Below are 24,339 nucleotides of genomic sequence, written 5' to 3' on the forward strand. Positions count from 1 at the left end.
AAAATCAAGCTGAATTCTTGTTTTTCGTTTTTTTGGAAAAGGAACTGTTTCCTCTTTTTTCTACTTTCAATATTAAATCAAAAAATGATTGAACAAATGATACGCGGATTCAGAACCCTGACATTATCTCATAATTTGGCAGCCAGTATATTTGGCTTCTGTCACTTACTCTTTGATTTAGCCAATATACTTTGCTTTATGTGAGCACTTTTTGGTTATGAGCTCAAAATCTGTGGGAATGAGTAAAAATATGCATAATCCCATGCCGAAAAAAGTAAAGGAATACAGGTTTGTGTGTCAACTAGCTGTCAGAGAGATGAGAGAGCGAGAATGCGCAGCTGATATTGTGTATCCTGCAGAAGATTTTAAGATATTTCAGTATCAATATGCATTGAAATATCTATATTTTTGACAACACTACATTGCACTTAGTTTATTATTTCAGATGTATTTTTAAAAGACTACATTTGAAAAATGGATATAATGTATATTTTATAAAATTCAACCTGCCAAAGTGATTACTGGTTAGTAGGAGTGACTGCATTAGACGCCACTGCTTAAATACACCAGCATTTGGCGGGTTGGCGAGTGTTAATGTCAAGCCCTGGATGACAATGTTGATATGTTTGAAATAGATCTGCTACACTGCTGCTGCTGACCTGCTACTGTTGGTTAATGCTGCTTTTGCTGCTGTAAAGCAAGTACGGGACTTGCTACTGCCAATACGCTGCTGTGAGCAAGTAAGACATGCTGCTGCTGTACAATATAGCATACACGAATTCCCCGTAGTAGATCTATACAGGTGGAGCTGGGGAAGATGAAGGGTTTCTGAAAGCGCGCTGCAATTGCTATAGCAAATGACCAGTATTTGAAGGTTGTGCAGCAAGCTCATTTGCTATTGATACAGCAGGAACCAATCAAAAAGTGAACATTTACATTGGGCTTGTAAGTTACAAAGTAGTGTGAAGCTAAGCATGTTGCATTGGTCAAGAGGTGCCTGTTCTTAATGTCAGTCTCACAGTTCACTAAACACCCCTGCTCTCAGATTAGCATAGCATGGCATGCCCTAATTCCTCTCAGCATTACTGGGATAAAATGAGGTCATGCTTTATGAGGTTTCTTTTTCACAGACTGCTGTGGTTGTTGGCAAAAGTTTAAGTTAATGATTTATTTTTTGTCCATACAATGAAAGTCAATGAGGTCCTGTATTGTTTGGACTTCAGCATTCTTCAAATGATATGGTATGAGTAAATTAAGAGGTGAACCAACCCTTTAATGCTGCTATTACATGCTGTCGGAAATTACCTACTTCCCACTTCTAAAGTCGTAATTATGAGTTCAAGGGCTTTGTTGTCAGAGAGAACTCTGGAGGACACCATTCTTGCCTATTTTATGGAGAAATCTTATTAAAGCCAATATTTATAGATTAAAGAAGATATTTAGTCAATATGCAGTTGTGAATAAAATGTTGCATCCGTTCGTTGGCAACATAAACATTACCATGCAATAGTAGGCCTATACATTCCCCATGCTATAGTCAGCTTGCTGACAATTCCAGAATTTCAGTGAAATAAATGCTGTTTTCGCTGTGTAAAATACAGGCTACAATATGATTCATATGGTTATTTATATATGCAAATTTACAAGACTGGAACAGCAAGAGAAAGCAATATAGATGTGGGAAAAACTTATAAAATGTAAAATGTATCATTCACTACAGCAATTGTTCTTTCTCTTTGCCATGTTTAAAGTTTATGGCCAGCTCAAGATGGAAACTTGGGTATCAAAATTATCCCTGAGTTTCTCAGTCATAAATGCATCTTTAGAGGGCATTCATGTGTAGTTTCCTTCTAGTAAATTCCGGCAATTCCGAAGGCAGCATTTGATGTGCTGTAACATTCAGTGACTGCAAACAAAATAAAATACAAAACAACATCATATGTGAAGTGGATTTATAGTTTGTTGACTCTCAGAAGCTCTTTTTTGTTAATGCATCAGGCATTTGGGTTGTGTTTGATGAACCAGATATGAAGGAGTGTACAGGAAACCTGTGAGAAAACGTCTTGGTTACTAATGTAACCCTCGTTCCCTGCAGGAGGGAATGGGAGACGTAACGTCAACGAGACGACGTAATTGGAATCACTTCAGGGAGCCCTATCATCTTTGAGTGTCTACAGAATGAGCCAATGAACGTTGGCGTGCGTGAATAGCGTCACCCTGTCATGGCGTGTGTCCATGTGCGTGGTGTGGAATAAATCTGTGGATTCAAGTGCAGAGTAGAAGTATTTAATAAAGACCAAAACATAAAATAAACAAAAGAAAACTACAACGTACAAACTTAATCCAGAACAAACAAGGCAGGGCAGGAACAGAACTCAACACGACGAATACACGTAACAAATACAACAAACGAGCACAGGACAGCAAACACAGGAAGACTAAATAGGAAGGCAAATAAGGCGGGTAACGAGGATAACAGGTGGGACAAATAAACCAATAATCAGATAACAAGGGGGAGGGACCAGACAATAACAAGAGCACATGGCCCAACATAACAAAACACTCATGTGCATAACCAAGACAGGACAGACATGTGACACTACCCCCTCCCTACGGAGCGGCTACCAGACGCTCCATAAAACCGGGGCGGGAGCAGAAGGAAACACCAGACCGGGACGCGAAGGACCGACCAGGGCGGGACGGGAGGGAAGGGCCGACCAGGGTGGGACGGGAGGGACGGACCGACCAGGGCGGGACGGGAGGGACGGACCGACCAGGGCGGGACGGGAGGACGGACCGACCAGGGCGGGACGGGAGGGACCGACCAGGGCGGGACGGGAGGGACCGACCAGGGCGGGACGGGAGGGACAGACCAGGGCGGGACGGGAGGGACAGACCAGGGCGGGACAGAGAGTCCATCGGGCGGCCAGGGCGAAACACAGAGCTCAGGACCAGCAGACACCGGCTCAGGAACAGCAGACACCGGCTCAGGAACAGCAGACACCGGCTCAGGACCAGCAGACACCGGCTCAGGGCCAGCAGACAACGGCTCAGGAACAACCACAAGAACTGTAACAGTCACAAGAACAGACACAAACACAGAAACAAACACTGGCTCTGGCGCTGGAACAGGCACCGGCTCTGGAACAGACATTGGCTCCAGCTCTGGAACAGGCACTGGCTCTGCCTCCAGCTCTGGAACGGGCCTTGGCTCTGCCTCCGGCTCTGGAACGGGCCTTGGCTCTGCCTCCGGCTCTGGAACGGGCAATGGCTCTGCCTCCGGCTCATGAACGGGCACTGGCTCTGGCTCCGGCTCTGGAACAGACACTGGTTCCGGCCCTGGAACAGACACTGGCTCCGGCCCTGGAACAGACACTGGCTCCGGCCCTGGAACAGACACTGGCTCCGGCCCTGGAACAGGAGACAGTGGCTCCGGCCCTGGAACAGGAGACACTGGCTCCGGCCCTGGAACAGGAGACACTGGCTCCGGCCCTGGAACAGGAGACACTGGCTCCGGCTCTGGAACAGCAAACACAGGCATGTCCAGGATCCGAGCCAGACGCTCCAGATAGTCCAGGTCCATGAAGGCAGACGGCACTGGCTCTGCCTCCGGCTCTGGAATGGGCATTGGCTCTGCCTCCGGCTCTGGAACAGGCAATGGCTCTCCCTACGGCTCTGGAACAGGCAATGGCTCTGCCTCCGGCTCTGGAACAGGCAATGGCTCTGCCTCCGGCTCTGGAACGGGCAATGGCTCTGCCTCCGGCTCTGGAACAGGCACTGGCTCTGCCTCCTGCTCTGGAACGGGCACTGGCTCTGCCTCCAGCTCTGGAACAGCAGACACTGGCTCCGGCTCTGGAACAGGAGACACTGGCTCCGGCTCTGGAACAGCAGACACGGGCATGTCCAGGATCCGAGCCAGACGCTCCAGATAGTCCAGGTCCATGAAGGCAGACGGAACGTGAACAGTCTTTGACTGGGCAGACGGAACATGAACAGTCCCTGACTGGGCAGACAGGACGTGAACAGTCTCTGACTGGGCAGACGGGACGGGAACATTCTCTGACTGGGCAGACGGGACGTGAACAGTCTCTCGCTGTGCAGACATGACGTGAACAGTCTCTCGCTGTGCAGACGTGACGTGAACAGTCTCTCGCGTTTTTCTTACCGAAGAGACCAGTGGAGAAGACTCTGCTGCCCTCCTCTCCCCATTCCTTTGAGCGCACAGGGAGAAATATTTTAAAAGAGAAATCCCATTCTCCCTTTCTGCAGGACAAAGTTCGCTCCGCTGAATCCACATAATGGCTCGTTCGTTCTGTCACGGTGCGTGGTGTGGAATAAATCCGTGGATTCAAGTGCAGAGTAGAAGTATTTAATAAAGACCAAAACATAAAATAAACAAAAGAAAACTACAACGTACAAACTTAATCCAGAACAAACAAGGCAGGGTAGGAACAGAACTCAACACGGCGAATACACGTAACAAATACAACGAACGAGCACAGGACAGCAAACACAGGAAGACTAAATAGGAAGGAAAATAAGGCGGGTAACGAGGGATACCTATGGAAAACGCCACGGTTGCTGCCACATCCAGCACCCTACGCAAGACTCTTAGACTCACAACTGGCTGAGGCGGAAGGCCTACATAGATGGAGTTCAACTGCTGTTCCGTTATACCCCACACAGTGGAACTCTTAGATAACACTGGGAAAGCGTGCCTTTCCAGGGGAGAGGTACGCTGCGGAAGCCACATCCATGTGGTAACATGTGGAGAATACACAAATGGGAATACACAAAAGGGAAAGACACAGGCTCACCGCAGGGATCTGGTCGTGGAAGAATACGCAATATGGGATCGCCCAAGCCTATTGAACCCAGCCTAGAACAAGTTACACAAGCATACGAGCACAAGGCCTAGCGTTGGACGCTCCGCAACGTCTGACTGCCAAAGGGGTGCGGAGGAACTCTACAGTGTTCGTCTGAGTGGGGTACTTGACTCGAAGAAAAAAGCACTGTATCCGCTTCATGTGGAGGGGAGTGGCGCAGCAAGCCGACACTGGAGCGGGAACTTCGGTGTTACTGGCTGGTTTAAGCAAGCACACAGGAAGAAACCGGCTCAACACGTAGGCTATAAAACCTAGCGAACATGTTAGGTGTCGCCCAGCCCGCAGCTGTACAGATATCTGTCAGCGGGGTGCCGTGTGCCAGCGCCCAGGAAGAAGCGACACTCTTAGTGGAGTGGGCTCTCAACCCGGGCGGGCAAGGCACGCCTTGGGTTTCGCAAGCCAAGCCGGTGGCATCCCCTACCCAGTGGGCCATCCTCTGCTTGGAGACAGCCTTTCCCTTCTGCTGGCCTCCGTAACAGACGAAGATCTGGGCTGAGATCCAGAGGCTTTGCGTTCTGTCCACATATAGGCGCAGAGTGCAAACGGGATAGAGACTTACCTTCAACTGTATCATGATGTGCGGCGATAGCGGCAACATACACTTAAGGGTGGAGGGAGACAGCCTTCACTCCAACCCATCTTTCAGGAAGGAAAGCACAGCTCTGAACGAGCAAGTTCTGGCGTTTTCCTCGTGAGAAGAACACCACTCAACGAACAGGTTCCAATTCAACGTGTAGAGGCGCCTCGTAGAGGGGGCTCTAGCGGAAGGGATGGTGTCAACTATCGCTAGAGGAATGTCACCTAGAACCTCAGTGTCCCGTCCAGGGACCAGACATGGAGTTTCCAGAGGTCTGGATGCGGGTGCCATAGGGTGCCCTGTCTCTGAGAGAGCAGGTCCTCTCTCAGAGGAATGGGCCAGGGAGGGGCTGTCGTGAGGAGCACCAGTTCCGGGAACCAGGTCCGGTTGGGCCAATACGGCCCAAGACCTGCTCCTCGTCCTCCCTGACCTTGCACAAGGTCTGTGCAAGAAGGCTCACTGGGTGAAACGCATACTTGCGTTGGCCCGGGGGCCAGCTGTATGTCAGAGCATCCGTGCCGAGGGTCCCCTCGGTCAGGGAATAGAACAACTGGCAGTGAGACGTTTCCGGGGCGGCAAACAGATCTACCTGTGCGGTCCCGAAAATCAGCTGGACCACTTGGGGATGGAGTCGCCATTCTCCCGGTAGCACCTGCTGCCGTGAGAGCTCGTCGGCTGCACGTTTGAGCAGGCCCGGAATATAAATGGCACAAAGTGACCTCAGATGCTTCTGACTCCAAAGGAGGAGATGACGGGTGAGTTGTGACATGCGGCGGGAGCGTACGTATTGCGTAGCTATACGCAGTGGGGAAACTCCTTTCCTCGATTTACTGAAGCTTGTATATAAAACGCATTTGCAGCTGCACACCTAGCACATTGAGCGTCTGGCTCGCTCATAGGCTGTGCTTCGGCAACTCTATGTCATTGCACGTCAGAGCCCGCCAAGGGGGAGTGGCCTCAGGCTATAGTTAGTCCCCGAATTTGCAATTATAGCAGATTTTACTACAACTTCATGTCTCTGACTGTTTTACTAAGCCTTTCGCCGTTGACCAAGCCCTTCAGCCTGAGCGGGCATCATCTCAGCAGACTTACGCCTTCTCAGCCGTTTTCTCCTGACGCCGTCTCACCTGTGGCTATCCGGCGACGACGCTATATCCTTTCTATTGTATTATTCTGTGTTATAAGTGCACGAGGCATGGTTTCAAATACCTCGCTCACATAATTGCATCATGCGCTCGCGGCTAGCTCTCCTTGTGGACGGCAACCCGCCACTTGCGCCCCCCCCCCCCCCCCCCCCGTTTCTTCCCTCGTTGCCTTGACAGAAGAAGCGTGCGGGTAGATGTTCGCGCGGCTAGCTCTCTTTACAACACAAGAGAGCTACCCTGCTCTAAAAGTAAATCATACGCTTGCCGCTAGCTGTCCTTTGGGACGGCAAACTGCCTCTCGTGCTTCCCCCCCGTTTCTTCCCTCGTCGCGCCTCGACGGAAGAAGCACAGGGTTAGATGTTCGCGCGGCTAGCTCTCTTTACAACTAAAGAGCGCTACCCCACCTTATAAATACACCATGCGCTCGCGGCTAGCTCTCCTTTGGGACGGCAAACCACCTCTCGCGCTCCCACGTTTTCTTCCCTCGTCCAGCCTCGACGGAAGAAGCGTGCGGGTAGATGTTCGCGCGGCTAGCTATCTTTACAATACAAGAGAGCTACCCCGCCCTAAAAGTACATCATGCACTCGCGGCCCCCATTTCTTCCCTCGTCGAGCCTCGACGGAAGAAGCACAGGGTTAGATGTTCGTGCGGCTAGCTCTCTTTACAACTAAAGAGCGCTACCCCGCCTTATAAATACACCATGCGCTCGCGGCTAGCTCTCCTTTGGGACGGCAAACCACCTCTCGCGTTCCCACGTTTTCTTCCCTCGTCGAGCCTCGACGGAAGAAGCGTGGGGTTAGATGTTCGCGCGGCTAGCTCTCTTTACAACTAAAGAGCGCTACCCCGCCTTAAAAATACACCATGCGCTCGCGGCTAGCTCTCCTTTTGGACGGCAAATCGCCTCTCGCGCTCCCACACTTTCTTCCCTCGTTTAGCCTCGACGGAAGAAGCGCGCGGGTGGATGTTCGCGCGGCTAGCTCTCTTTACAAACACGAGAGCTACTCCGCCCTCTATTTTGCACACACGGAAGAGCGTTTTCGAACTGAAATGTTATTTTCCTATGCGTGCCCGCTTCCTTCCCTCATTGTGCAGCGACGGAAGAAGCGCTCGGTCAGATGTGCACGCGGCTATCTCTCTTTACGACACAAGAGAGCTACCGCTCCCTTACATTCTGTTCATCGCGCAGAACCTTCTCCGTGATTCAGACACAACAGCGCAGTTTTCATGCCTGGAATCAACCACGCTGAAACTGTTATCTCTCACTTGCAAAAGCTATAAGAGCCCTTCTCTGTCCCGAGTTCGGATCTCGGCATCACTGAATTTATTATTATTTTTTTTTACGCCACTCATGCCGCACACTATCACTGCAGTCAGTGCGCCCGCTACGAAGTGCGTGCCGCCACAGACAGTCACTGCTCAAAATCCCATGACACTTCTCACAGCTTCCTGTCTTACTCAGGCGGCTGGAGATTTTATTATTGTCAACAGGCCCGCTGCACTGCGCGCGCCTCTACAAACAAACGCTGTTGTCACGGCGACCCACGTAAAGCACATTCACATTCACAATCACAACACAACACAACACATACACGGTCCCCCTCCACTAGGTGACCCCTTCCCTGTTGTAACACTGACTTTCCCCCAGGCAAAAGCTTGTTCAGTCAGTCCAACACTCATTATGTGCACAAATCACAATGTAAGTGTAGTGATTTAGTAGGCGACCTGTCCCAATCAGTGTGTCAATCCCTAGCCACGCGGGTGCCGGCCTGGCAAGCCACCCCCGGTGTGTCGAGTTGGGTCATAAACACTATAAAGCGAGGCTACTCGCTCCAATTTGCTCGCAGACCCCCAAAGTTTCAGGCGGTTATCGAGACTTCGGTGACGGGCAGCGTGGGTCACGTGCTTCGCGCTGAAGTGCAGAATTTATTAGCAAAAGGGGCGATAGAGCTAGTCCCCCCTGCGCTAAAACATTCAGGTTTCTACAGCCGCTATTCTCTAATCTCGAAAAAAGTTGCAGTGGCAACCAGTTACTCAGTGCGGCGTTTTGCATGGCATCCCAACTGTGTAAAGCTACGCAATACGAAGTGACCGTTCGAAAGGGAAATACTCAGTTGCTGACGTAACCTCAGTTCCCTGAGTTAGGGAATGAGTATTGCGTAGCCGGCCGCACTGTAGTAACATGGCGAGTTGTCGCTTCAGTCGTTAAACCTGCTATAATGGCAAATTCGGGGACTATTATAGGCTAAGGCCACGCCCACTTTGCGGGAGTTGTCTCATTCGTTGCATGTCAGAGGCGCCCGGGCCATTGGATGTGTAGTTGCCGCAGCACAGCCTATGAGCGAGCCAGACGCTCAATGTGCTAGCTGTGCAGCTGCAAATGAGTTTTACATACAAGTTTCAGTAAATCGAGGAAAAGGAGTTTCCCACCTGCGTATAGCTATGCAAAACTCTTTCCCTAACTCAAGGAACTGAGGTTACGTCTGTAACCGAGTAGTTATATTCATCCACTGGTCTGACAAAAACAGGAGCTTATCAGGTTGTCCATTGTCTTTTTAGTTTGTCTACTCTGTAGTTTCCTGACTTGAATGCATAACGTAATAGCAAAGTAAGAGCCTACCAGGTGCACCTGAAGGCTGCATTTGTCTTATTCTCATGAGAACAGTAGTGTATACATGTAAAAGTGTACAACTGTAGCACTAGCACTAGAGAAAAGTGTAAGGCAATATTGCATCATTAGCCTAGGTGGTTTTATAATCAGGTGACTGCAATAAGGTGTGTTCGACTTGATGAGGCGCTGCGCAGACCGATCGTGAATGACATCAAAGTATGCTTGAATCGCTTAACTTTGATGTTATACACCGATCGGTCTGCACAGCACTGCTTGCAGGTCGAACATACCTAATGGCTCCTAGATTTGCCATGTGACTTTGTGATCTTGACTTATATAACCCTATGGCTCCTTGATTTGATTTAGTTTTTTCAAGCAGAAATGTTTCTGGAATGTTAATCCCAGCTGTTCAACTGTTCTTTATATGACAAAACTATTTTACAATTACCGTGTTACTCCATACCAATAGCTTTATGTGAAAAAAGCAACCCAGGCTCATTGCAAACGTGACTGTGGTGGCATTTCTACATTTCACGATGTCTACATGTCTAGTGAGTTGTGCTAAAATCACATTTAAAAGCACTGTAACAAATGAACGTTAATCTGGCCATGTTTTATTAAATTGGTTGTACGTATTGCAGCAGTTCAGAAATGTAATGTCCATTTAGAGGAGCTAAACGGCTAATGCTCCATCACATTTGAAAATAATGTACCACCCACACAAATCCCTTCCCTTAACTGATAGTGTTAACAAAAGTAAACGTGACATAATAATGCATTTGCTGAAGCAACAATGCCATTTTAGCTTGCTTCTACAAGTGCTTGAGCTACCGAGGGAGTTTACTACTTCAGAAAAGCAATGCATATGGAGCTGGTTATATGATGCAAAAATCAAAATGTATTACATTACAAATCGTGCATTATGGTAAAAGTGTTATTGTGCAATGAACTGTGCAAAAAAGTCTATATTAATCGATAAGCTGTCCCTGTAATCAAAATTTGTGTGAAAATAAATACAAGTTTTTAGTGTTTCGCTGCCACTAGTGTTCATTTAAGCTTGAATCTGCAGTGAATTGTATGTTTAGGTGTGTTTTTGAAGTGTTGGAGCTTTTCTGCTGTTGTTTCTGTTATTTAATGTAAGTGTTCCACCTTCTCCTCTGTGGTTTGCTCAGTGTAAACACTAATGTAAACAGCAGGGTATCGGTGCTAGTATGAGACAGGTACTCTAATTTTGGGGAGGAGAGTCATTCCTGCAAAAACCACTGGCAAATATTAGTCATGACTGATTGTAGGTTTGATTCAGCACTCTCACCTGTGACAAATTCCTGTAATGCCATTTTACTGTGGGGGTCTTGTCTGAACATGAGCAAACTGCACTTTGCAGCTTTAGCTGCCATTTATGGTGCCAATAGTCTCACTCAGACGTCCACTAGATAGTCACCCTACAATCTTGCTTTTCTAAAATAAGGATCTCAGATAGTAGATGCTGCACCTCAGTTTGTCTAAGAAAAGTGGACACACACCAGTTTATCCTCAATTATCAGTGAGGCACGAGTTTTACAACTCTACAAGTCCAAACTGTTCTAGCTAAGATCACTTCAGTGACACCTAGTGACAATGAGTGTCCTCAGGGCTCAAACAGAAACAGTTCCCCTGTCTCTCATGACATCATTCACACGCTCTCAGAGCAGAAGCTGAATTCTTTGCTCCAAGGGCAAATATGTTGTGGTTGTGAGCACAGATGGTGAAAGTTAACATTGAAACAAGGAAGGAAACTTTTTAAATCACAAATTTGTCCTTAATAAAAAGTTTTATACATAATGAAATGAAAAATACATTTAAAATCATGTTCAGCAAAATATAAGACTCCATTCATATCAGTATCCTACTAGTGAGTGGGATGCCTCATGAAGGCAGACATGTTGAAATCACGTGAGCTGTGAAGCTTCTCGTTTTATATCCCACGTTAGAACAGATAATCGCTTGAGTTCAGCGTGACAAAATAGCACGTATAGTTTGAATGTCATGAGAAAAAAAAGCTGAAAGCTGAGACTTTAGCTGCATCACAATTCGCATACCATCCGGAACCAGAATTAGTGTGTTCCAAATCGTAGTATGTTGAAATGAGTATTCTAAAGATACCCGGATGGTCTACTTTTTCAGGTTAGAATCCGAAGATCCATGCACACTCTAACGGCTAATATTGCCCACAACCCATTGCGTGTTGGATAAGGATTTGATTAGAACTACCAACATGGGTAAAACGTGTTTAAAAAAACTACAAACATGGCAGATTTGCGAGACCGATGTTTAAGTAGAGAGGTTTAGATAAAGGGGTTTGAGTGATAAATAATCAGTATCTAAACTGACGAAAGGATATTTATTTATTGTTATCCACGTTATATGTCATCTACAACATAATTGTGAACTTTTATAAAGATACGTTTGTATGTGTCCCCTTTTATCTTTATTTTTCTTATGTTTATTTAGTATGTAACCTTTTGTTGTGTTTACTCATTCAATAGAAAAACAAGATACATTTGGTCATTAACCTTTATATGCATCATTATGCAAACACGTGAGGAGTGTCTTCGCATGAAATACCCATGACTGGCAGATCAACGTGCTACTACATTTCTCTCCAAAACTGTAGAAAATAAAATTGAATTGAACATGGAGGATTTTAACTGTGACAAGATGATTGACAGGGCATTTTAAACGGTGACAGGATGCATGAGCGACAGAGCTGTCCGTTAAAGACGCAATCATGACGAAGTGCTATGTCACTCCCAAAGCTTGCCTACTATCCTGCTACACACTCAAAAGTATGAACTTTTCTTCACAAAAACGGTACATACTTTTAGGGCTAAGTATAAGTAGGCGAATTGGGATGCAGCATTTGCTTCTTAAAGTAACGAAATACAAAAGCTACTGTGATTATTGGATGAAAGGCACACTACAAATAATGTTTAGTTTGTAAGCTTTGTTCACACATCAACTTGAAACAGTGCAGACTAAAAACTGATCTTGGGATTTGCAGTAGGAAACGACATCAAATTATTGTCAACAATAGGTTGTCAACTCAACATTACTATTTTTACATCTTACAGTTTTGCAACAAAAAATTCTTTCTAAAGAACATGCTAAACTAATTTCCACTTGGTGTTGTTGGTGGTTGCCAGGGTGTTACTATGATACTGCTAGTTTTTAATACTGAATTTTGAAAAATGGTTTTTACTGTTTACTTTTAGCCTACTATTCCATTTTCTAGCGCCCTTCTGTGAAGGCCAAAGCAATGCTTGACTCTAAAGCCCAGAGTCATGTGAAAGAGCCTTTAGCAAACACTACCCCTTAACTGTCACCTGCCCGTATACGGGCAACCGAAATTTACTTCAAAATATTACTATTAAATCCTAATTTAATCATGACAGACTATATATTGTTGGAAAGGTCTAAGGCTCCTTAATAGATATTTTAGCGCTGTTTTTTTCTTACAAATTTTGTATGAATAGTAATATATGAATTTATGACAAGAGTGCACCTCAAAAAATCGACGTCATTACAGGAGTTTCTGACCTTTGTCACAAAAAGACGACGCACACACTTTTAATAATTGAAACTTTGGTTTTTAATGCTAAAAGTTCATAATAAAATATAATCTAGTATTTGTCAATAAAAAAAGATAAAATTATATTTTAAAAAGTAAAGTAAAAAGTCCTCTAAAAAGTATAATATATATTATATTGGTTTATTTGTATAGGTTGTATAGTATTTACAGTCATTACGTTCCTGTGTATATTGCGTGAATGACGGGTGGTTGGGCAGATATTGTGTTTTGCGGTAGGTGGTATGCCATACGGAACCGTTGCCACTGAAACTGCATATTAACGCACCAGTGGGGCTCGACAGCCTTAGTCAAACGGGTTGGCGCGTATGGTTGGGTTGCGGAGAGATTGTGAGATTGTGGTTAGGTCTCAGCAGCAAGAGGGAAGTAGAGGTCAGTAACCTGGGCTGAGTTGAGTGGGGGACGGAGGGGGGTGACTCTGGGACGCCAGAGTCACTGTCGAGCCCATGTTCCCTACTCCGCTCAATCCAGAGGGTTGTTATGGGGGGACCGCACTGTGGTTGCAGCCGTTGTGTGTGCTGACGCGCTATACACTGTATTAACACCAGACAGAAGATTTACATCACCAGATGGAAAGAATGGATGGAGAAGCATAGGTTACTGTAAAGCTACGTCTTAGTTGGTGATTATCTTGGCGAAAGCCGAGTACAAATCAGCATGAAGTTTTAACATCTACTCTCGTGTAATGGAAATCATTTATATATATCATTTTTTTATTATTATTATATCACATATTTTAGTAGTTATCATAAATTAGGTATCGTTTGAAAGCTTACGAACTCAGAATTCATCCTGTAAAAAACGTTTTGAAATTGGACGTTGCGTTACCATAGAAACAGTATTTTTTTATTAGGCCCCTCCCCTTTTGGGCATCATCTTTCATAATTTATCATCAAAAATGTTCTAATCTTGACAAAACACATATTGTCAGAAAGGTCTGAGTCTCAAGGTTCCATACTTAGTGACAGAAGTGATATTTGGATAGAAATTTATTAATTTGTTATGGCAGAATGCATACAATTAAATTCAATGGAATGCAATGGCACCCGGTGGCTATTTTTGGTATAACGCCTAAACAAAATTTACATTTACATTTATTCATTTAGCTGACGCTTTTATCCAAAGCGACTTACAATTGCTATATATGTCAGAGGTCGCACGCCTCTGGAGAAACTAGGGGTTAAATGTCTTGCTCAGGGACACATTGGTGTCTCACAGTGGATTCGAACCCGGGTCTCTCACACCAAAGGCATGTAAAAAAAAGAATCTCATGGGAGCTTCAATTTTTGTGATATCAACTTTAAATTTGGAACACAACTTGGTTAGATACATAGCTTTCATTTTATAGTAATTTTATAGTAAAAAATATTTTGTAAAATATTTATTTTATATAAAAAAAATATTAATAAAGTATATTTGATTTACTGTAAATTTTAACTTCCATAACTTTTTCATACTTTAATTGTTTGAAGTGCTTTCACTTCAGTAATAATCTGCTGATTGTTTTCTTTAAAACAAGACCAAACTTAGGTCTAAATCTTACTTTCAGCTTGCTAACATATTTGTGTAATTTGCTTTTTTGATACCTATAGGTCCAAAACCGGTGCAGTTTTGTTCTAGTATGTTATTTGATCAAATGCCATGGTGGCAGGTGTTTGGTTACAGGACGCCACTTTATTGAATCGCTTTATCCTCAGCTCATTCTCATAAAACTTGCAAGAGGGGAGGATAATGAAATAAAAGGTCTTCAGTGCCTTTCATTTCAGGTCGGGGCTTGTTTGCCTTCTCGAAGTCCTGTATACATCATGAGAGAGAAGTTTGTCATTTACACTAGAAGGTCCAGTTATGACATTTTGATTAATTAAACATTGCGAGGTCAAAAAAAAAACAGATTAATTATTCATAAGATCTACAATATGCATTTCGAAAACAGATAGGATGAATTTTCATTTCATGTTGACTTTAAGCCAGTATTAAGAAAAAAGACGTTACATGCTTTACAGTGGTCTCAATCAATTAGTCTTTCATAAAGTATTTGCTGTTTTTTCTGTAGGCTCTTAGTCGGGGCGCCCCAAGAGAAAGCCCAGCCCAATCTCAGCAAATTCAACGTTAATGAAACTGGAGCCGTGTATTATTGTCCCGTCACTATTGAACAGGATGACTGCAGGAGGATGGACCTCATCAGTGCACGTAGGTATTCATATTACTTATCATAAAATTGAAAAAATAATTTGATTTGTGAAAATATATCAAATACCCTACCGTTTTAAAGTTTGGTGTCATCAAGATTTTTAAATGTTTAAAAAAAGTCTCTTCTGCTCACCAAGGCAGCATTATTTGAGCAAAAATACAGTCAAAACAATAATATTGTGAAATATTATTACAATTTAAAGAAGTGTTTTCTACTGTAATATATTTTAAAATGAAACTTATTCCTGTGATCAAAGCTGAATTTTCAGCATCATTACTCCAGTCTTCAGTGTCACATGATTCTTCAGAAATCATTCTAATATGATGATTTTTGATGTTCAAGAATATTTCTTATCATCATCAATTTTGAAAACAGTTGTGATGCTTAATATGTTTGTGGAAACCATGATTATTTTTTGTCAGGATTCTTTGAGTAACAGAAATAATAGCATTTATTTGCAATATAAATCTTTTGTAGTATTATAAATGTCTTTAGTGTCATTACTTGATCAATTTAATGTGTCCTTGCTGAATAAAATTAATAATTTCTTTAGAAAAAAATCTTACTAAATCAAATGTTTGAATGATAGTGTAGGTGGTTTATTTATGATGGTATTTTAGCTTTAGAAGCCAAATATCATTCACAGTGTCACTGTAGCTCAAAAGACTTTGGACATTTAAGGCATTCTGTTCACAGATTAGATAATGCGTCTCACATCTGCATATCACTCTAAAAATAATAACCTGGAGGGCTCAGACAGCCCGGACTGTTTCCCAAAATTCCCTGCTCCCGTTTTAGACACAAGTGAATGTTAAAACAAGCCTCAACACAGCAACAATCAAATTTACCAGTCTGAGTGGTGTCTCATTCCAGGTTATTCAAAATACCTTTTTTACTCTATCCTGCCTTTCTCTCCTCTATCAGGTCAGGATGATCTACTCATATTGCAGACAGGTATTTAGTAAAGAAATAATGAAATACGTTCAGCACATAAAGCACAGGAAGTAACTTGGTCTGAAACTTGAAAGTTAGCTGTTTGAGCAGAAGCAGAGCTAGCTTTTTATTAAAAATCAGAAAAATGTTGACTTTTTTAAGCTTAGTTCTATTTTTTTAAATAGCTTTTTAGCTTTAGTACTTTCTGTGTTGGAAAAAGTATGCAAAAAAAAAAAACACACCGCAATGCCCTAGCAACCACACTAGCTAATTTTGTTTCAGAAAATGTATTAAAGCACTGATATCTTTTGAATTCATGGGAAATATTATGGCTATTTACAAGACTAGCATGTATCTTTTTTTATTACAAATATGTCACAGCTTTCAAATTCCTAAGTTCCTCCGTGTTCTTGCCCTGAAGCTAGAAGAGGCTAACAGTGAGGCATTCCCCTTGTGAAAAAGTGCATTCAATTGTACTGAATGTGCACTTGTAGAGTACGTCAAATCCTAAAAAGTAAATATTTAAAATATGTACGTGAAGATAGTATAATACAGTAAAATAAACAGAACCAATTTAAGTGTACTTGAAGGGATACTCTAATTAAAAAAATGCACTTTAATAATGTCAAATGAAATGATTCACTTTAAAATTTTAAATCATAATGTTTTAATAATCTTTTGACATATTTTAAAGTACACTTATTTTGATACTAAAACATATGTAAAGGCCTACCTGTTTATATTTTTAATTAGTGTGTTATTTCATATTTTCAACTTATTATATTAATGTTATCAATACAAATGTGCAATTACAAATATATTAAATACAAGTTTCAATTGAAATGACATTAGATTATTTTAGTTTACCATAAATGCTTGTCAATACATTCAGTAGTAACCTTTAACCATATTTCAAAGAAAATAGAAGTTAATATGAAATTAATTCCTAATTAAGTGTAACTAATATCATTTAATTTAAATTTAATCTATAATCAAAAAAATTGTAAATAACATGCAATTAAGTCTCTGAAAAACTTACATTCAGTATATTCTTTTAAAGTACATTATTTCTCTAATAATACTCTTTTTAGAAATTACATTACTTTTCACACGTGGCTATATGCGAATGTTATTATTATTTTTGTTTGAAAGTGAAAGTGACACGTGATGAACTCCGTCAGATTTTGATGTAATGAAGTACACTTTACAGGCAGACTGCATATAAAATATCTGCTATCTGATGGAGTTTGTTTCTCCTCTAGCGCAGTCAACGGAGATGGTGGAGGGCATGTGGCTGGGAGTGACCGTAGCCAGTCAAAGGAACGGAGGACGTGTGCTGGTGAGATGAGATCCATCTTTGGTTCCCTTTTATTTTAGTATAAACATTTTCAAGACCATCGCTTGAAATAGACAGACAGAATCATAAGTGTCCCTTCTCCGGACTCAATGAGATGCACTCTGTTCTTCAGTTTAGTTATAACCCTGCTTTTACACACCAGCCTGTCATTATCAAGAAAGCTTGAAGACTTTGATTAGCTGGTTCACATGTCTTTGGTTACATTTGAAAATATTCTTGAAGCTGGTGCATCACCTTAGCTGAAAAAGAAAAAGAAATGAATACTTTTATTCAGTCAGGACGCATTTAAGGGATAGTTCACCCCAAAATGAAAATTCTGTCATCATTTACTCACCCTCAAGGTGTTCCAAACCTGTATGAATTTCTATCTTCTGCTGAAGTCAGTGAGGCCCATTAAATGTTTGGTTACCAGCGTTCTTCAAAATGTCTTCTTTTGTGTCAACTTGAGGGTGAGTGAATTTTCATTTTTGGGTGAACTATCCCTTTAAACTTATCAAAAGGGATAGTAAAGACATTCATGCGGTTAACAAAGTTTTCTATTATAAAATATATTCAAATAGAAAACTTATTTTTAAAGGGTAACTAAACCTCTGGTCAAAGCCTGACTCCACCCACTGGCAATATTTGAAAAATGCTGGAAAAGTGGGCAGAGCCCAGCGGAGATAGAGGGGACGAACCGAGGCTGGGGCTGAGCGGGGGGGCGTGCACCTGAGACCCGCAAAGACGGATTGATTGACAGCTACTGACTCTAAAATGGAGAGTGACTGGAGTGACGCAAATAGCTTTGCAACAGAGCTGTCATTTTAAGTCGAGGATGTTGAATTGTCTGTGGACAGAGCCATATCAATTCGAGCCGCTGGCTCAAACTGCGGTCTTAACTCCCGCATCGCGCTTGGCATCCGATGAGTTTTATCGAGTTGATGTCAATAGCGCTCTCTGTAGGCATATTCATGTTTTGCCGCTATGTGAAAAAATCCAGCGAAATGCCCCGCGCATTTGTCGACCCCAGAGGATTAACTTTAGCCTAGCCATAAATTGTGATTAAAATATATATGATCACTCACCTCAAGACGGCGCTGCAAAAGTAGAGTTTGGGGGTGTAGTCTAATATGTATTCATTGACTACGTTTACATGCAGCCAATTACCCGTTCAAAACCGGGATATTAGCAATAACCCGGTCATGCACGGCCATGTAAACACCGGCAAAAACCCGAATATGCTCATATCCCGGATTTAAAAACCCGGATATGATACCTGGGGTAACCCTTTTCTAACCCGAATTTTTGGTCATGTAAATGTGTATCGGCATATCCCCATAATGATTTGTGTTCTGCGCATGTTCTATTCGCAAGTAATCTTGGTCTTTTGAGTAGAGGAACTTCTCGGCGCATACAACAACCTGCGAGCAGTATACTAGAAGTAAACATGGCGAGACGCAGCACGGCATACTTTTGAAGCGAGGTCAGTACCAGCACCAAAGCGCAAACAAAGGCGATCGCTATCTGCCCCGAACTATTCATTATCCCCGTGCTGCTGCTGTTGTTGTTGTCTTTGGATACAGGAAGAAGAAACCGAAATGACGCATATTGCGTCTTAAGGTTGTCCGTAGTGATGGCCAAATGAAGCGTTTCGAAGCATTGCTTTCTGATACAATTGTGTCGAAAATGGTTCATTACTCGAAGCTTCGTTCAGATAGAAATTGCAGCACCATCTCATGGTGAAGTAATTGTAATGCAACAAAGCTGACAACCACAAAATGCAAGGCTTATATGTTAACGCCCCGTTTATTACGTGTTTACCGAGTCGATCAAAGCTGAAACAGTGTTAGTGCTGTGAATTCATTTATTGGTGAATTTTACAGATACTGATGGATTTCATGTGTTCACCTTGATGATAAAACATTAAGCATGATGTGTGTGTGTAATTATTTCTTTAGACAAGGACAGAAGATCAGACCAGCTTAAAAAAAGTTGGAAACCATCACAGAAATTCTAATGGTTTCTATTAAAATGCCAATAGGAACCATTGGCTTTTACCATTTAAACCACTACAGAATTCTTTTTTGTATTGTGTTTGGGACATATTCCATTAGGATTTAATGCCCCCACCAATAGAACCCAACACATATCTGTAGAGACCCACAGAGACCACTATAATTCCCATTACAACCAATAAAATTCCCATGAAAACCATTAAATCCAAGAGAATTTATGTAATGGTTTCTATAGTTTTTTTAGCAGGGCAGTATCATGTGTGAAAGCTTTATCTTGTTTAGCTGTGGGAAGCAGAACTCTAAACTTGTTAACTGGTGGGACTGGTATTTTTTGTATGACGAAAAGGACGTGCTTGTGTAACTGGTTGTACTTATATAATGTAGCAGACTCAGAGGGTTTTTTGAAGTTTCTTTCCTTGACGCATGTTTTTATGTAACAATGTTCATATGTTCTCTAATTAATAATAAAAATAAAAATAAACATTTGGGTGTGCTTTGGGTACATCATGCAGAAGGCTTAGACAAAGTGTTCATTAAATTGTATGGTTTTTATTCAAAAATATTATTTTCTCCACAGTCTTTGGTGAAAGGCGATTTCCTTTTTTTTTTGTATAATAACGCCAATCCAAACACAGACTACTACAACCCACGGTGTTGCCATGGTTTGGCTTCACTTTTATAAGAAATACAGCCGCCAGATTTCAAACCTGTCAACACTGGATTGGGCTGTCAAAGCAGTCAGGTGGTTCACTACAGGAGTGAACCAGTGTGTTTGCTTCAGACGTCATTTTCACGTGACTAGTGACGTTATGATACAAGATCCGAAGCAGTGGTTCATTGCAAGGACCGTTCGAGTTTGAAGCAAGCTTCGGAGCGTCGGTGTCAGACGTAACATCACTAGTTGTCCGTACATCCAGACGCTAACCGTGCGTCGCCGTTTACATCGGGATATTGCAATTCCATGTAAACAGGAGTAACTCTCTCTGCTCAGTGCTCACGCATGTAAACGGGTTATTCCTAATGTTTCAGAAACCCTAATAGTGACCTTAACCCGACCATAACCCAAATATTGGCTGCATGTAAACGTAGTCATTGTTCATTGCCGAAGTATTTTTTGGCACACAGTGCCGCGACAAATCAATCACTCCTTTAGACTGGCTGCCTGCACATTCATTCACTGAGCTCGCGGCTGCTGCAACTCACGCTCTCTTCACGACTCAACCTCCACGGACAGTTTTTAATGTTTTATCAGACAATAACTAGGCCTACTCAAGGTTTTGCTTTAGAATAATTTTCGGGACAATCAGGGCAGGATTCGGGATTTGGGACAACAGCTTAGATTTCGAGACTGTCGAAACAGTGGTTTTGAGTGGTTTCCGCTTACGTCACGAACCACCCCAAACATCCAATAGGAAAATTCAACTGCAGTAGCCACCATTCAACCTGAAGAGGGCAGCACTCAGACGTTTTTACAGCATGTATTGTAGAATTAAAACACTTTACAAATGTCAAAAAAGTTACTCGAATCAATGAACAGCACTAATAAATCCCCATTTTTACAGACCATTAACTAAAAAAAGTTGGTTTAGGGTTTAGTTACCCTTTAACTGAAATAGTATTTTAAAATATTACTGTTTTTCCTGGATTTTTGCTCAAATAAACGCAGCATTGGTGAGCATAAGAGACTTTAAAAAAATATTTTGAATAAAAGCAAAACATTTTGAATAAAAAACAAAAAAAGCAGATACTAATCAGAATTCCTCATGCTCATCTCTTCTTTCATGTTGGCAGGCATGTGGCCATCGCTATGTGAAAAAACTGCTGGGCGCTGAAGAACAGCAGCGTATGGTTGGCAAATGTTACGTGCGGGGAAATGACTTGACCTACGACCCTAATGATTACTGGCAGTCTGACACTTACGAGCTGTGCGACTTCAACCATGACCAGGACTTGGAGGGCATGTGTAACATGGGCATCTCAGGGGGCATGACGGAGAATGATGTGTACTTTGGGACCCCTGGTAGCTTTGTGTGGCAAGGTGAGTAAAAGAAGAAGTATGGAAAATCCACAAATGGTTCATGTGGAAAATGTACTGGCTTCTTTAGCGTGTGTCAGCTCACCATTATCACTTAAAAAGAGGGTAATATTAAAAATAAAAGGAATTCTTGTGTTTATAGGCACTGTACATATGAAAAGCAGAGACCCCAACTCTGATTATGCCGGAGATGCCAATGAAAGAAGCTTCAGTATGCTAGGCGAGGACAGGCTCAACATCTACATTGGTATGTATTGTGATATTTTACTGTGAATCACATCTTGACAATGTTGGGAAATTACTAAAAGCAACAGAACTACTAACATTTTTCAGTAGTGTGCAAGTAAACAACTTACTACTTACTTTTCCCAGTCAGTACAATTGTCATACAACAAAACCCGATAAAATATGAAACATTGGTAAGTCTGATTAATTTTAGTGAATTGGTTTGTATTACCTTTTGTGCAGTGTATAATACGCAGTAGCTGTTGGTGAATGTAAAAGGTCTTAAAGTGAATGTAAATGATCAAAGTGCACAACAAATAAAGTGATTGTCTCCTAAAAGAAAGAATCGATTCTGAACTGCCGAAAGGAGTCGTCAGCAATTCCAGTCTCACATCCTGTTACAAACCTACGAAACAATGTAAAAAATGTGCATAATGCCAGCCTATGGTCTTCATTGGCTGCCTGCAAACAACGTCTACTTTGACCTGTCCACAAACACTGTAGTTGTATCTGAGACTGAAAGAGTTTGGGTTGTGTTGTCGACATGTTGTCCAGAAGATCATGTTTTCAGTGCTGCAAATCCACATTGCATGCATTTCCAAATTGAAACGGTAAACTGTGTTAATTGGTCAACAATATCAGAAAGTGTTTTTGTTAGTATTTAATCAATCATCTTCTAATAATTTGATCAATGTTTTTTATATATTAATTATGCTGTCTTTGTGTTTAAATTTGCATTTAAATAAATGCTGTTTAATGTTGTTTCAGATAAATACAGCACTGTTTTCATTGAATAAAATAAAATAGTAATTGTTGCATAACTTTTTCCTTCTTTCTCAAAAGAGTCAGTAAGTGAACTTTATAGTAGCTTGACAGGCTACAGTTGGTCACACACTCATCTCTTTCCTCAGGTTACTCTGTGCTGGAGGACATAAAGTTACTGAATCGCTCTGAGTACACTGTGGTGACGGGGGCTCCCAGAGACAATTTCAAGGGTTCAGTGATCCTGGCGGAAAAACAAGATTTGATTCTTAACCCACTGATGACGATCCCAGGAGAACAAATAGGGTCGTACTTTGGCAGCTGCTTGGCGGTAACAGACCTCAACAATGACGAGTAGGTCACTGTGTAACTCAATCACTGTATTGTTGGCTAATCTGTTAAAAGTCCTTTTTATTATAATATCTTAGTAGTTGATGTTTATTTGATTTTATATCACATCAAATCGAGTATGCATATTCAAAAGAACACATCTTAGTTGTTTTTTTTTGTCCGTACATAGAAATTCAATGGGATCCGATTCATCACTTGAAAAGCACTAGTCACACAGTTTTTGTACTATTGGTGAAATTTGCCAATATCACTGTTTGCATATCAAGTGATCCGTTATCATCACAGAGATTGATCCATACGACGCTTCACTAAGCTTAAAAGTGAATTGAAAGGAAGTAGACCAAAGCATGTCTAACGTTTTGCCCTTGCAAAGATTCCATTGAGCTTAAGCATGTCAACAGATACACGGCTGAATGCATTTATTTGGCAGCTTTCTCATTCTTTACTAAAGCTTCTGTGAAAATAAACATGAGTCATTTAGACATCACATGACATTTGTGTGGTTTCATGCTGTTGTAGCTGGAACGACCTGATCGTTGGAGCGCCGTTCTTCTTTGACCGCTACAAGGAGGAGGGAGGAGCTGTTTACATTTTCATGAACGAGAACGGTTCCTTCAAGGAAAAATCCAGCTTGGTTCTGAAGGGGAAAAAGGGTTCAGGGTTTGGGTTTGCTGTTGCTGCAGTGGGGGACGTCAATCAGGACGGATTTCAAGGTAGCAAACCTATTATATTGTTTGAAAACGCCATTTTAAAAATGCATGCTGTCATAAAATATGATCATTTCATTTATAAGCATTATATATATGTCACATGAGCATGCTCAAAAGTACACTGTAGAGTTTTTAAAAAATAATGTAATACTTTTATTTAGCGAGGACGCACGCATCAAATTGATCAAAAGTGACATTTATAATCTTATGAGAGGTTTCTATTTCAAATGCTGTAAATGCTGTTCTTTTGAACTTTCTATTCATCAAAGAATCCTGAAAAAAACAATGTATCACAGTTTCCACAAAATGTGAAGCTGCACAACTGATTTCAACATTGATAATAATAAGAAATGTTTCAGCCAATCATCATATTAGAATGATTTCTGAAGGATCTTGTGACTGAAGCCTGGAGTAATGAAACTGAAAATTCATCTTTGCATCACAAATTACATTTTAAAATATATTCAAATAGAAAACAGATATTTCAAATCATAATAATATTTCATAATTTTACTGTATTTTTGTTCAAATAGATGCAGTCTTGGTGAACAAATGCTATTTATTTCAAAAAACAGTTTAATAATCTTACGAACACAAACTTTTGAATGGTAGTGTATATGCAACGTGTGTAATTTCATGTGATAAATTTCATAATGCTGCCATCTGGAGGCCATGGAGAGTTAATCACGTGTTCTGGGGTTTGTGTCTTGTTTTGTTCATTCAGATTTCGCTGTTGGTGCTCCGTTCCAAGACTCTGGGAAAGTCTTTATATGGATGGGAAGTAAAAATGGAATAAGAAAGGAACCCAGCCAGGTAAAGCAACACATCATAGGATTTTTATGGAACAGTTTTATTTAAGATTTTGTTGACCATCAACAGTTGATCATATCTGACATATCTGGACCTTGAATTGGAGACCGTGAGAATAAGAACGGATGA

The 24,339-nt window shown here is 41.9% G+C and overlaps 1 protein-coding gene across 1 annotated transcript in view; it reads left to right on the forward strand.

The window, feature by feature from the left end:
• Positions 1-24,339, forward strand: part of itga3b (integrin, alpha 3b) — a 64,718-nt gene that overhangs the window by 25,415 nt on the left and 14,964 nt on the right. Inside the window, exons 2-8 of the mRNA XM_077206156.1 lie at positions 14,896-15,032; positions 17,229-17,305; positions 21,109-21,355; positions 21,495-21,599; positions 22,489-22,693; positions 23,210-23,403; positions 24,125-24,213. Of these exons, the coding sequence (XP_077062271.1) occupies positions 14,896-15,032; positions 17,229-17,305; positions 21,109-21,355; positions 21,495-21,599; positions 22,489-22,693; positions 23,210-23,403; positions 24,125-24,213 (1,054 nt within the window). The remainder of the gene's footprint in view (positions 1-14,895; positions 15,033-17,228; positions 17,306-21,108; positions 21,356-21,494; positions 21,600-22,488; positions 22,694-23,209; positions 23,404-24,124; positions 24,214-24,339) is intronic.

This window comes from Siphateles boraxobius, unplaced genomic scaffold, assembly GCF_051911475.1.
Source record: "Siphateles boraxobius isolate OS27281-9 unplaced genomic scaffold, OSU_SipBor_1 55, whole genome shotgun sequence".
Taxonomy (NCBI): domain Eukaryota; kingdom Metazoa; phylum Chordata; class Actinopteri; order Cypriniformes; family Leuciscidae; genus Siphateles; species Siphateles boraxobius.